At 35.4% G+C, this 13,024-nt stretch overlaps 1 protein-coding gene, 1 long non-coding RNA gene, 2 other non-coding genes and 1 pseudogene across 18 annotated transcripts; 4 read left to right on the forward strand and 1 right to left on the reverse strand.

Moving 5' to 3' along the window:
• The first annotated feature begins 1,335 nt into the window (after nt 1–1,335).
• On the forward strand, nt 1,336–4,829 carry LOC149635128 (uncharacterized). The gene is made up of 4 exons (XM_089850927.1): nt 1,336–1,567; nt 2,013–2,093; nt 3,790–3,887; nt 4,734–4,829. The coding sequence occupies exons 1-4, from the start codon at nt 1,474–1,476 to the stop codon at nt 4,767–4,769; spliced, it is 309 nt and encodes a 102-aa protein (XP_089707053.1). The 5' UTR covers nt 1,336–1,473; the 3' UTR covers nt 4,770–4,829.
• LOC149635129 (uncharacterized) lies at nt 1,925–9,455 on the reverse strand. 15 transcript variants are annotated; one of them, XR_016372421.1, is made up of 9 exons: nt 8,997–9,455; nt 8,698–8,818; nt 7,448–7,718; nt 6,309–7,374; nt 6,106–6,201; nt 5,894–6,030; nt 5,450–5,613; nt 5,263–5,379; nt 1,925–2,078 (listed from the first exon to the last, which is right to left on the reverse strand). It is a non-coding gene; the product is annotated as an uncharacterized LOC149635129 (long non-coding RNA). The 15 variants fall into 15 exon arrangements; XR_016372411.1 differs by lacking the exon at nt 1,925–2,078 and adding exons at nt 3,461–3,612; nt 3,707–3,785 and having other exon boundaries at nt 5,485–5,613; nt 6,106–7,374; XR_016372417.1 differs by having other exon boundaries at nt 6,123–7,374.
• Nucleotides 9,456–12,387: 2,932 nt separating this feature from the next.
• Nucleotides 12,388–12,506, forward strand: LOC149635130 (5S ribosomal RNA; annotated as a pseudogene).
• A 133-nt stretch (nt 12,507–12,639) lies between these two features.
• Nucleotides 12,640–12,758, forward strand: LOC149635131 (5S ribosomal RNA). Its single transcript, XR_016372685.1, has one exon. It is a non-coding gene; the product is annotated as a 5S ribosomal RNA (ribosomal RNA).
• Nucleotides 12,759–12,889: 131 nt separating this feature from the next.
• Nucleotides 12,890–13,008, forward strand: LOC149635132 (5S ribosomal RNA). The gene has a single exon (XR_016372758.1). It is a non-coding gene; the product is annotated as a 5S ribosomal RNA (ribosomal RNA).
• The last annotated feature ends 16 nt before the right edge of the window (nt 13,009–13,024 follow it).

Consider the following 13,024-nt stretch of genomic DNA (forward strand, 5'->3'; position numbering starts at 1 on the left):
GTCACCGCCGTCCATGCTTATATCAAGGCTTATCTATCTGGGTTATTATCACTGATAGTTCGATGAATTCTGCTCCTTTACCAGCCCAAACATTGCACCTTTTCCCTCTTCGTTGCAACAATTTGCAAAGCTTCATCATCTCAGTGTCATTCTGGAAAAGTAAAATATGTTTAAAATGTTAGTGCCATAATTTTCGTCATACACAAACTTAAATTGCGAAAAAAACCTTGAAAAATCTTGTTTATTATGATTTGTTTACTTTTTTATTTGGTTTCGTAGCAATTTATAAAATTGCAATCGAAGTATTGTGTTTGGAAAAGGCCTTGTTAAAATTTTGTTTCGTTTGATGACGTAGTAAGGAGACATTTTCACTCTAATTGTCGCTCACGTGACGCCTGTTAGTGTTAAGTCTATTTTATTCAGATTCGCGCGGCATTAGTAGACTCGGGAGTCTCGAACGCTCGCCCTTGACTTTTCCGCGAGATGCCGTGAGTGACGTAGCAAGGAGAAAAACCCGCCAAAAATCTCCGCAAAAATAACGTTCGCAAGGAAGAGATAACTTGAAACTTAACAAAATGTGTTACAAACAGTCCCATAAATTTCCTCCCATTTGTTAAATTAACATAGATTTCACTATTAGCTTTAAGTTACGGTGAAGCCTGCCAGCTTCTTGGTAAAAGTATATTAAGTTGATTAACAAGGGTTAAACTGTTTAGCCCGCCTGTCGCCACTACTAAAGTGCTGGTGGATTTTCAAATTATGAAATGTAATTCTACAGTGTTGAGGGTACTCTTGGCGAAATAATTAACCTGAAGATGTCCTGAAGAATGCTTTAGGTATTCTTCAAGACCTCTTGAGGTGCAATTTTTCGGCAAGGATATGTTGCCTGTGAGCAAGTCCCTTTAGGATGAACATAAAGTTTACACTGCTAAAGAAATAAATGCACTTTCAATAGGAAGCTCTATTTTAAAAAAGAATTTTCATAAATAAAAAGGTTCGTGTCACTTTAAATGCTTTGATATCTGACGTATATCTTGCACGCTTGTAAGGGACCTACATTTGCATAGCATACTTCTGTTTGAAAATTGTGCAATCCAAAAAATTTGTGTGTTAGTCTTGTAAATTGCATATTGTATTTTATTCATTTTAATAAAAACATATTGAAACGAATAAATTATTTAATAAATACATAAAATCTATGAATGGCATTTCATTTTAACATTCGCAAAGAGGCACTATATCGTGTACAAGAAATGAGTGTGATAGTAGAATAGTCTTGTTCAGGCTGACTTGATGTACGTGGTAGGAAAATGTACAGTCTTATGAATACAGAATGTTAACCCTCGTAGAAAAAAGTAGTAGTACTCAAGATTCACTAAACAAGACTATAGCGATTGAGGTGGAAAACGAAGGCCATATCGGACGTGCCTACATAGTTTGGTAATTTTTTATATTTTCAATATTTCAGGGCAAATGGAGGCCATAAAGTTGTGCGAGATACCACCAAGTGACTCCCTCATTTCGAACCAAATGAGGGAATTTGTTACGTTGATTATGAAGTCTCATCGTGAGTACTATTACAATACTAAAACTCATCTCCCCTCCTCCCGGATAAGGACAAACGGGAGAGGCTTTTACACCACAGATTCGGTCTAAAGGGATATATTTTATGCCAGTGGACAGAACTTGAATAACGTAACAAAATATTGTCGTTGTAAAATAGTTTCACCCGCTAGCGCCATTGGGCAAACATGCAATTTTGTAAACTATTTCACACCTCGTATTATATATTTTTATGCACTTTGAAGTGAAACATAAAAGAAAAGTATTTATTTTCCAAACCGACTTCATTAAAAATAAAGGGATACTGCAATTCATTGGTGGAAGTCCAAAGTTTGGGTAACGATATATCCACGCCAGTGTGTATAGGCTTGAGACTTGCAGAAATATACCACTGTTCATGGTTTTAGATTTTTTTCAGGATTCTAATTCAATATATATCTTCATACTAGGATCATCACGTTTCTTTCGTGAAGAGGAAAAACCAGAATGGTGGCCTGATGACGTTCCTTTTGCATCTATAAATAATAAATGTTAGTATAAAATATTTAGGCTTAAAAATAAATCTTCCTGTTGAAGTCCACATAAAAGGCGGTACAAAGTCATTTAGATTTTTGTAGGCGAAATCGCACCCAACATTTGGGAGAGATGAAAGAAACATGAGCTGTAACTATTTACTTTCGAATCCAAGCTTTCTACTCCCTTTAATAATGAAAAGAATACGCTTCATTAATATTGGTTCCAAGTCTGCCGCATCAAGTGGAAATTAGGGCGAAATATACTATATTAACAATGCTTAATTGTTTCATATAATTTTCACAAAGATACTATAAACCAAACTTTGAAGTATTTCACTAATTTATACTAATTTTGAAAAGTATAAATTAAACGGACAAGTATTTTTGACTATATATATTAACGGAATGTCAAAATGAATATGAAAATTTAACAAAAGTCATACATTGAAAGACTAATTTGAATATTCTATCAAGTGAAACATGACCTTAGGCCAAGGCAAGGCGTCCATTCCAAGTAAACATACTAATGCCAAGAGAGAACACTAATCCCACATCCTCTTTGACGTAAGGGATTAGGGTTTCATGTACCATTGTATCTCGACTTTACTATTTTTACCAAGAGTGGACGGTTGTTTCTTTATCAAAGACAATTTGGATTATTTTAAATTAATGTTTTCAATCTTGGTCAACTGATCAAAATTGTCCCAGGCCGTTTTTCCCTAGCCATCATAGTTTGTCCAGTATTCGTGATCAAAGTTGGACGAAACCCAGTAGAAGTTTCGATTACATACGATTTTCTTGCGTTTCTATTTATAAGTTTTTAATAGCATTATAGTTGGCGAGTAGCTAAAGCATTATAGTTTTGATTTCTGTACCTTGGTTCGATTACCGACCACAACAAGGTTTTTTTGATACTATAGAATTGAATTATTACTTAACTAAATGAAAAGCAACACTTATTCACACTATTATCATCTTTGTGACATTGTTCTTAAATAAATGAGGTAGATATGGCATAATTTAAAACTTTCTAAACTTGTTAAAAATATAGTCTAGAATCATACTATCAATTACAAATTAAGAAATATTAGATAATAATCAGACGTTTAAAAATGCATGGCTCGGAATTCAATAAATATCCAATATTCAAAAAGCTAACGCTTTAACCACTCCGCTATAAGTTAAGCGAAAATACTATTATTAAAATCTCATCCATAAAAAGCTAAGAAAAAAGTATCTAATGCTAAATCGTCCATTTAGTACAACTTTGACCACGGGAACTGCACAAACTATTGCCGCTAGGGGAAAACAACCATGGACACTTATGGACAGTTGAAAAAAACTTGAAAAAAAAAACTATAAAAAGTGCTATGTCCGTTGGCAACACAAATTTTTAAAGCAAGTCTCAGCTGTGATGTAGTTTAAAATAATACCACAAGATGCTCCCATAGTCGAGGGCTGGAGTTACTGGGCACGCCAAGCTTAGCAAAGGCAAGTTTTAGCTCCGCCCTCGTTGCCAAGTTCTGATTTCTTCCTGTCATAGGCAAGGCAAAATTTGTGTGTAGAAGATTAACCAGCATGTTTGGGCACACAGGAGCAAAGACTTGGTTTAAAAAATAGTTATTTACAGGATTGCCATGATTCTTTAAATTTGTCCAAATCCAATCAATCCAGTATAGTTAATGAGAAATAATTGTTGTATATATTCTAGATGAAGACCAAGAGGGAAATGAAACAAAATGGAATATAAAATTAATAGAAAAAATTTACACTGCTGCCCGTACTTTTTTCATTGAAACAAATTGTCAGGTAATGAATTTTTATACTTTATCAATATTAACTTGGCAGATATAGGTTAAAGTAAATATTGCCATTTACATTTTAATGACAAAAATTGAGTAAGGATTCACTCATGTTAGATACATATATATATACTATCAATCTAATCTTTCCAACTAAATCATTGTTGTTTTTTCTTTTATCAAATATGTAATTGCTTGATAATGAGGGTAAGCATCTGCAACTATGGGCCCATGTAGCTACCTTTTACAGCGCATAGGTTTGATAGAAGCTAGCTGTATGTACCCATGTTGGGAAATGCTTAACACTTGGCCTATGCGATTAAAATTAAGACCGCTTCAAACTTGGCTGGGGTGGGGGGATAATTTATCTCAAAGGGTCGCAGTTCAATTTATTTGGTCACTTGATGGTGCTTTTTGTCATCCTCCTTTTAAACGGTCACTCATTTTATATAAAAGCCAAATTGAACCGAAGTGATAGAAAAAAAACTACTGCCTTAATATTTTTAGGAAAGCCCCCACCATCGTTCTTCAATTATTTTGAAATGACTGTACATTCCGTTAACCTTTCCTAAATAACACAGTCCGGTTAGGGAATGGAGTGAAACCATTAAGAGGATAACAATGACATGTACCACATGCAGCTTTAAGCGTGTTGTGCCAGTTACCTTAATTCGGACAGCCCTTACACAAGTCAGCTCACTGAGAAAACTTTCCAAATAAAGCATGAACTGAGCACCCCTAGCGACGATTAGAGGCGAAGTAAATTTCAAGAAAAAACAGCTGGAGGGGAAGCGGTCTTATTTATAACCACGTGGGAACTATTTGATTAATGGCTCTAATATCTTTTTCACAGGACATTATTGGTGGAGACATTAAACCAAAAGATTAAATTGGACTAATAATAATAAAAAAAAATTATGAGAGTAAAAATTATAAAACTTTTTCCAAATGTGTTTTTCACTATTTCTAAATTAAGGATTCTCACTCAAATATTGTGTTCCTTTAAAATGAGGGTAAAAGCAAAATTGATTTATTCCTTCATCAATTCTAAGACATACCTTAACGTCAGTATTATTTCTCAATGATTTAAAGTCAAAAATAGATTCCCTTTCCATTGTGGTATAAAGTAGCATACTTTTTGGGTCTATGTGACGTTTATAACAAAAATCCTTCACTTACACAGGGGAGAGCCGAGTGTTCCATGATTATTCAACTAACCAAAATTATTAATGAAATCTTAAACAAATTTCATTTTCAAAATCATTGAGAAATAATTCATGAATATTCCACTATGCAGGCAGGTCTTAGAATTAACAAAGGCATCTATAATAAATTTCTTCTTTGCCATCCACATAGTTTAATGTGACATTTTACTGACAAACCTTGGGGAAGGTGGGTGGGCTTCTTTGTTTAGAAAGCTGTTTCCGTCAAAACATTTTGAGCTTCATCTACACGAAATTCCTGGCTTCTGTTTTGCCACTCACGAATTAAGTCTCCCCCTGTAATTCGCGATATTTAAATTTAACATGATTTCCCAAATATGTCTGAGTTCACTGTAATTGCACTAGCCTTAGACTATCTTTTGTCCCTTTAAAGTGGCAGACCTTTAGAGGGTTTTGTTTCCAGTGCTGAATCTTCGGAAAGACTTTGAGCAAGCTTCACTTGATGTGGCTTTAATAAATCAGAAATTCCTTTCTCATCTTTTGCCATTTAATCGTTTGTAACCTCCTCTGCTGTGATTCACGATACAAGAATTTTAGTTCATTTCCCAAAAACATAAGATGTAAATTGTAAATGAGGTGTCCCCAAAAAAGCACCAAATTTAATAGCGTCAAGACTTTGAGCAGTGCAAAATTGTAAAATACCCTAGACTTTAGAATCCTAGCAACTAAATACTTAAAAATAAGGCTCAAACTAACTAGTGAACTTAATTTAACTTGTACTGCTATGTAAACAAGTCTAAAGATTTATGGAATGTTCCTTATTTAAGCATTTTAATATTATCATTCTAACCTCTGCAAAAGAAAGCCCACTAGCGCTTCTATTCTATTTAACTATTCTTATCCAAATCTTGTGTTCCATTAAAGTGACATTTTTATTTGGTGTCTTAAGTTCCAAACATCAAGTCAAACGATTATCAACCATTTTTTCTATATCAACGAGAAAGTAAAACAATTTTATTAGTTTAAAAACCAACTGTTAATAATTCTGTCATTTTTAATTACAATGAAAGTCAATGGACCTTCCTTGAACATTTCTCCATTCCGAGCTACACATCTAAACGCCCGTTGTCTTTTAGTCTTCGAAAACGAAACTACACCCTTCGAATATTTGTAATAATTCAATAAATGCGTTAAAATTAATTTTAAATTGAGTTTTAGTTTCTTTTCATTAACCCCAGTCATAGCGTTAAGCCGATTTAAACAACCTTTATAAAATATAGACGTAAAATAAACCTTAAATCTGTTAATAATCAACGAATTGTAAAAAGAATTCACTTTAGAAATCTTAAATATTTATTTTATTTTAACTTTAGACATTTAATTAAAAATATTAAACGTTTTTCGGGAAACACTTTCCTAGCAGACGACGATTCAGACATCGCGTTACTCGCGTAAGTTTAAAAATCAAAGTTAAGAGGGCTGTAAATAAATCAAAATGATTTTCAACAGTAAAATGATTTTATTGAAATTTGAGGTAATATAAAAAATAAACCTTAAAGACGTAAGCAATTAACAAGCTCGAGTGTAATTAGTTTCATTCGCCAATCCACTTTAATTTAAAATAGATAAATAAGTAAACTAAAGTGTTTTTCAGGAATCTCCACGCTAGCAGACTACGTTGCAGACAACAATTACGGATTGTAATTAAGGCGGGCTGTAAAAAAGTTTATCATCGCTGCTAGCTAAGCTGCTCTTGTCGTGTCGTCTGCTTACTGTACTGCTTCATGATCCAATTATGGCTGTTTTAACTCTTTTAAAACTTGAAACCTACCTTGATTTAGCGCGGAAATGGTTTTTTAGCCTCTCATATTAGCTATTTTGATAGATATAACCAACGAGACGTCCATGTCTCCCATGAAGACGTCTCCTATTCACAGACTCCTTTTCCGTTGCCTAATTCCCCCAAGTAGCAAATGTTGATTTTTTATTATTAAATGAAGCAAATCCCTCAATTACCTAGAAATTAAAGATTTTTATTACCTCGAAACAATTACAGCGTTCTATTTTCACTCTAAATAATTTATTGAAAACTGAGATTCATTATTTTGCAAGAAAACGGAAAATTTCTAAGATTTTAAAATTTCTTAAAATTTAATCTAATAATAAATTCATTTAATCAGGCTCATAATATCGGGGTTGAAACAAACACAATTAAAATAACGATTAATGTTCCATAAATTTTTATCAATATCAAGATTGGTGGGAAAAAATGCATATCCCATATTTTCTGGTTGGGATCGTGTTGCGGTGAAACCCTTTGTAAAACGAAAACTGAAATAATTTAAGATTATTCAAATTAACGGTTAAGCTATTATGTACACTTTAAAAATAATAAAAATGTCACCGTAAATAATTCTTATTCACCGAAGAAGCCTTCTTTGCAAAAAAAAACTGCGTGAAATAAAATATGATTTGCTTCTTTTTCATTACGATTAATTCCCAACATTTCAACATTAATTCTTATTCGATTTCGTGTCCCTTTAAATACCAACCGTTTCGACCTCGTTACATCCTTTCAAAGAGTTTTCAGCTTCGTCTAGAGTGTTCCTTCAACTACGCTCGGGTCTCTTTTGCAATATACCAATGATGAGAAACGCAATAAGTTGGCCACTTTTCTGAAAATTTGAGGTTGCAATTTTAGTCTATAGAGCAAGAATTGGAATTAAATGAGTATAATGATTTCGCAAAAGTCTGTGACGTTATTCTAATTGACTGTGTCATAATCAATTTCGTGTCCCTTTAAGAGGGAAATAGGGAATTTTTAAACAATAATCGTTAACAACGCTTCATAGTTTCCAATTAAAGTGGCTGGCAATCTAGGGGCGTGGTCTAGAAGCTATGGGCGGGGCTTCATCGTGTAACAGAAAACAAGAACCTCCCATGCGTCCTTGAACTAGATAAAGCCCACCATAGTACTAATTACGCTCCATCATTTCCAATTAAAGAGGGTTGAAGTCTTGGGGGCGTGGTGCATTTAAAACTACAGAGGTATGGGCGGGGCTTGGTCTATTTACAACAACAAAAGGTAAGGTATGGGCGGGGCTTGGTCTATTTACAACTACAAAAGGTAAGGTATGGGCGGGGCTAAGTCTATCATCAAATAGAGCTATATCAGTTGAAGGGGGGAAACGTCACAGTTGGGCCTGCCAATAAACGGAACCGCTTTTCACCCTCCCTCCGTGCGGGCCACTGAAGAACTCTATGCTAAATTTCCGGCACAATATGGCGCCTACGCGGGGAGGGACTGGCGAAACCCCGCCTCAAAAGCTCTTCTTTCCCCCGAATTGAAATAGCTCTATAGGAACCTACCGTGTCTCTTTGCGCTAAATAGACAGCCTACGCCATTGAGAGACGATTTTGAGCGAAAGGCTTGCGCCCCACCCCCTATCATCAAGTCATAATGACAATGGTGGCTATCAATCATGTTACATATTGCCGCTACCGATATGCTTCAATAATAATAACAATTATTTACAAAATTTCAGTGGAAACGGAACGGGGATGAAGATCTTTTAAAACATGCAAGGTTAGTAGGTTCTGACGGGAGTTTCGGGTAAAATGAGATTAGTTTCAATTACTATGACGTTTATTTACCGTTATTTGACTTAATTTGACTTGTTTAAGGGGGAGGTGTAATGACTAACTCGTAATATTATTGATGTTCGTTGAAACTGCAATAAGCAACGGCTTTCAGTGCTCCGTAGTTAAGAAAAATCTGAAATTATGTAGTTTTTTTCAATTTTAATTAAATTAACAATGGAACTATGCATTTAAGAATGATTCCCCTTAATTAAAAATGCAAAATATGTATTTAATAACGCGAAACAGTAAGGAAAAAAATCCTAAGCCGTGGTCGATTATCATGAAAAAGTATTTTTATTCAAAATACTTACGTTTCTCTCGCTTCGGTGATGTTAAAACGAATAAATTAAACTATAAAAGGTTGAAACATATAGTTCTGAAAAACATTAGTCGCATAGAATTAAATATAAAATCTTCAAACTGCATTGTAATTAATTCTACGAGCCACTTCGATTCGAAGGCAGCCATCTTTTTTATTTATTTAAACAGGAAGTTGGGGAGTATAACCCGCCTAAAGAACAGCCAGCCTTTGGCAGTGCATTTCGATAATGATCATTGTGGTCGATATCTGACTCTTGGAATACCTCGGTAGTGATAATAGGATAGTGGTTAGGTGGTTAGGTGGAGGCAAATTGGCAATGTAACTAGTTGCTGGGCGCCCGATTGATGTGATTGCCATGGATGGGGCCTCAGTTGTAGTACGACGTGATGGGCAATGTTCTTTTGGTTGCAGTTCCGGGGGATGCCGTTGACGGTTCGAAGAAAAATTGTCCTCTATCAGTGCGGATATGATACGAATGAGGCTCGGAGGCAGCTGAGACAACTCTAGCGGGTAGCCAATTTCGGTGACCCTCAAGGTAACGGACACGTTGTCCTGGCTTCAATGGTGGTAACATCATTGTATGTTGGCTATTGGCCCTTTCAACCATTGAGGCCTGTTGGTCTAGAAGTGCTCGGCAATTGGTTTTCGTTGGGTAATTGGGACGCAGAATATCAGTGTTGGTCGTGAAGGGAGTACGTATGCGACGGCCCATGGTCATTTCGGCTGGGGATGGCAATGATCCCTTTGGTGTAGAGCGGTAGTCCATAAGAACATAGGATAAATCTTTGCCTTCTTCGAGGGAGTTTGTAATTAGGTTTTTTAAAGTCTGTACAGTACGTGCCACAAGTCCGTTAGATGACGAAGTAATATGGATCACGCCCCATTGAGCGGTGAAGCGACGAAAGTCAGCGGAGTTGAAAGGGTTCCGTAATCGCCAATTAAGCTTAATTAGCTGTAATCGCCAATTTAGCTTAATTAGCTGTAATCGCTAACTAGCTTACTTAGCTGTAATCGCTAACTAGCTTAATTAGCTGTAATTGCTAATCTAGCTTAATTAGCTGTAATCGCTAATCTATTAAAATTAGCTGTAATCGCTAATCTATTAAAATTAGCTGTAATCGCTAATCTAGCTTAATTAGTTGTAATCGCTAATCTAGCAAAATTAGCTGTAATCGGTAATCTATTAAAATTAGCTGTAATCGCTAATCTATTAAAATTAGCTGTAATCGCTAATCTAGCAAAATTAGCTGTAATCGCTAATCTAGCAAAATTAGCTGTAATCGCTAATCTAGCAAAATTAGCTGTAATCGCTAATCTAGCTTAATTAGCTGTAATCGCTAATCTAGCAAAATTTGCTGTAATCGCTAATCTAGCTTAATTAGCTGTAATCGCTAATCTAGCAAAATTTGCTGTAATCGCTAATCTAGCTTAATTAGCTGTAATCGCTAATCTAGCAAAATTAGCTGTAATCGCTAATCTAGCAAAATTAGCTGTAATCGCTAATCTAGCTTAATTAGCTGTAATCGCTAATCTAGCTTATTTAGCTGTAATCGCTAATCTAGCTTAATTAGCTGTAATCGCTAATAGTCTAGCTTAATTAGCTGTAACCGCTAATAGTCTAGCTTAATTAGCTGTAATCGCTAATAGTCTAGCTTAATTAGCTGTAATCGCTAATAGTCTAGCTTAATTAGCTGTAATCGCTAATAGTCTAGCTTAATTAGCTGTAATCGCTAATAGTCTAGCTTAATTAGCTGTAATCGCTAATAGTCTAGCTTAATTAGCTGTAATTGCTAATAGTCTAGCTTAATTAGCTGTAATCGCTAATAGTCTAGCTTAATTAGCTGTAATCGCTAATAGTCTAGCTTAATTACCTAAAATCATTCAGTTTTTGCAACGAAAGAGAGTAAAATCAAATAAAAGTCCGCGGTAAAACAGCGTATGTGCAAGAGTGGCTTTCTCCTAGGCTTTATCCACGGTAAAACGCCGTAAGTCCAACAGTATGACATATAGGGTGCAACAACGTAAGTCAAAGGGTGATTAAAAAACAAGAAATTTAGCACTTAAACTTAATTTTTCGCAAAAACCTTAAATATGGTCCTAGAAAAAGGTTTATATTTTGATATAAAACCGTTCCCAAACGTAACAAACGAATATTTCATTTCAAAAGGGTGGCCACAAAATGGCTAAATTGGAGAAAAACTCCATGTTATTTCTATGGGAAAATTTAAATTTTTCACCAAAAGGTGTGATTAATTTTATGGAAATGAAAACCACCCTTAGCAACCTTACTTTTTATAAAATAAACTAATAAATGGATCTCTTTGAAATTTTAACCACATATTGAGGGTCCGAATTGTAGTTCTGTGGAATTTTTTCGAATCAATTAATACAATACAAAAAAAGTTACATCCAAACAAAAAACCCCCCTTACACATTAAGAGCAATATGAAGTCTTATCTAAGAGAGCTATCGCTCTCCTAGAATTTTCACAATTGAGAATCACTAGAAACTTTTTACACACCATGTTTTTTATTTATTATCCCAATAAAGTATTGTCCCTTATTTGCAGTGTTTGTACCAAAATTCTATTTATAGGCCGCTCTTTTGTTGACAATTTATTTGACATAAAGCAAATCCAACGTTCTTTCGTTATAAAATCGGTAAAATATTAACAGGCGTGTGTCAGAAATGCATTGTGAGAAAACACCTGGTGACTGCTAAGCAATAAATCAAGATATTGTTAAACGATTAAGAAATTTAGTATAAAAGGGGCTAAGGAAATGGTCAAAATACACAGTCGATCTTCAAACACCGAGAGATAAACATGGATCCTGAAACTCTTAGTACATTTTTGAACGAACTGACTATGAATAGACCTTGGCCGTTACGTTTAACATACGAGTTTTATTTCTTCCTATGCGCCTATCTGCGAATAGATCCGGGTGCACGGACCTCAGACTCTGCCACAACTTGTAGTACATGGTGACTCAAATGCTATTCGAGCTTGCCTCGACTTACTCGATTATATGAAAACAGTTTCTCGATCACCAGAGGTCTGTAATACCTCAGAAGAATGGGAAAACTTAAGGAATCTAACTCATAGTCCCTTAAGAGCTGAATACGTAGATCGCCTGGCGAAACGACGAGAAGAAATTGAGCTGGGTATACAAGAAGCACTAATCGCCGACTTCAACAACTCGCAAAATGATAGAGATATAGCCACATTTTTAGACGGAAAGGATCAAGGACCACCCGCAAAGGAGATACTATCCACCAGATATGAGAAAAGCAAACAGTGTTTCTTTTTTTATTTTTTGAAAAAATGCTGAAGGGTAATTTGTATAATTAGTTTTTAATTCGAATAATTAACCACAGTTCTCGGCAACGGCCATATCACGCTGAAAACACCGGTTCTCGTCCGATCACGGAAATTAAGCAGCGTCGAGCGCAGTCAGTACTTGGGAGGGAGACCACTTAGGAACACTGCGTGCCGTTGTCTTTTACACTTTAGTTTCCTTTTTTAAAATCCAACAGATATGAGAAAAGCAAAGAGAGTTTCTTTTTTTAAAAAAGCATGGAGAAGGGTAATTTGTCTAATTAGTTTTAAATTCGAATTATTAACTAACGTACTCGGCAACGGCCATATCACGCTGAAAACACCGGTTCTCGTCCGATCACCGAAGTTAAGCAGCGTCAAGCGCAGTCAGTACTTGGGAGGGAGACCACTTAGGAACACTGCGTGCCGTTGTCTTTTACAGTTTAGTTTCCTTTTTTAAAATCCACCAGATATGAGAAAAGCAAACAGAGTTTCTTTTTTTTCAAACATGCAGAAGGGTAATTTGTCAAACTAGTTTTAAATTCGAATAACTAACTAAAGTTCTCGGCAACGGCCATATCACGCTGAAAACACCGGTTCTCGTCCGATCACCGAAGTTAAGCAGCGTCGAGCGCAGTCAGTACTTGGGAGGGAGACCACTTAGGAACACTGCGTGCCGTTGTCTTTTACACTTTATTTTC

The sequence above is a fragment of the Phalangium opilio genome, unplaced genomic scaffold, assembly GCF_054372755.1.
Source record: "Phalangium opilio isolate 3A_F unplaced genomic scaffold, DU_Popi_V2 ptg000095l_1, whole genome shotgun sequence".
In the NCBI taxonomy this organism is placed as follows: domain Eukaryota; kingdom Metazoa; phylum Arthropoda; class Arachnida; order Opiliones; family Phalangiidae; genus Phalangium; species Phalangium opilio.

What these genes read in the sequence shown, in the direction of transcription:
- LOC149635128 (XM_089850927.1), top strand. Translation starts at nt 1,474, where the DNA reads ATGGAGGCCATAAAGTTGTGCGAGATACCACCAAGTGACTCCCTCATT. An exon ending in GTTGATTATGAAGTCTCATC is followed by an intron (nt 1,568 to 2,012) that starts GTGAGTACTATT and finishes TCTTCATACTAG; the next exon opens with GATCATCACGTTTCTTTCGT. An exon ending in TGCATCTATAAATAATAAAT is followed by an intron (nt 2,094 to 3,789) that starts GTTAGTATAAAA and finishes TATATATTCTAG; the next exon opens with ATGAAGACCAAGAGGGAAAT.